Below are 809 nucleotides of genomic sequence, written 5' to 3'. Positions count from 1 at the left end.
TATATTATATATAAATATATATAAAAATTAATTTATTTTTAATATTTATTTATATTTTAACATATATTTTATATTAATAATTAATTTTGATGGCTGATTTTAATACAGTAGAAATGTAAACTAAAAAGCAGTTTTGTTTTGGTTTAGCGGTCGGCCCCAGCATTCCCTCTCTGCCTTGTGCCCTCTTCCTCTCCATCCAAATTCTTCTCAGAACATCACTTAATTCTTCTCTCTTTCTTTCTTTCTAATAATATTATTATTGATGTATATATATATCCTCGGTATCTAAGCAAAGAAGGAGAATAAAAAGCCCTTTGCCCTCTTCAACTTTAATTTCCTGTGTGTGAGAGAGAAAGACCTTAGCTTGCTTCATCTTCTTCTTATTCTCTTCTTCTTCTTTCCATAGAGAAGAGTAGATCAGAGACACATCATCATCATCATCATCATCATCATGATGTCGAGCTGCAGCATGGATGCTGGACCTGAGCAACTGTGCTACATACCCTGCAACTTTTGCAACATTGTTCTTGCGGTATATATTTATATATTACTTTAATTTCATCCTCTCTCTTTTACTTCATCTTATAGATCTGATTATTTATTTGATCCTCAGATTAATTTGCTTACCTTCTTCATTCATATACATATATACATACATATTTTCATTCATTATTTTATTTCCCTATTTAATTAATTTATTTTTTTCTTGTTCATTTATATACACATACAAGGACTAAAAGGAAATTAAGATCCTTAGCTTTGTAAACCACAAGCTATATATATATATTTCTTTTTTTTTTTTGTGAAGC

At 29.2% G+C, this 809-nt stretch overlaps 1 protein-coding gene across 1 annotated transcript in view; it reads left to right on the top strand.

Moving 5' to 3' along the window:
* The window catches only part of LOC107620252 (axial regulator YABBY 5), a gene marked incomplete at its 3' end in the record, with an annotated part of 1,442 nt that continues 761 nt past the window's right edge, over positions 129-809 (top strand). The window contains 1 exon segment of the mRNA XM_016322444.2: positions 129-532. Coding sequence (XP_016177930.1) covers positions 452-532 — 81 coding nt within the window.

Source organism: Arachis ipaensis, chromosome B01 (genome assembly GCF_000816755.2).
Source record: "Arachis ipaensis cultivar K30076 chromosome B01, Araip1.1, whole genome shotgun sequence".
NCBI classification, from domain to species: domain Eukaryota; kingdom Viridiplantae; phylum Streptophyta; class Magnoliopsida; order Fabales; family Fabaceae; genus Arachis; species Arachis ipaensis.
This window is presented reverse-complemented; position numbering and strand designations above follow the sequence as displayed.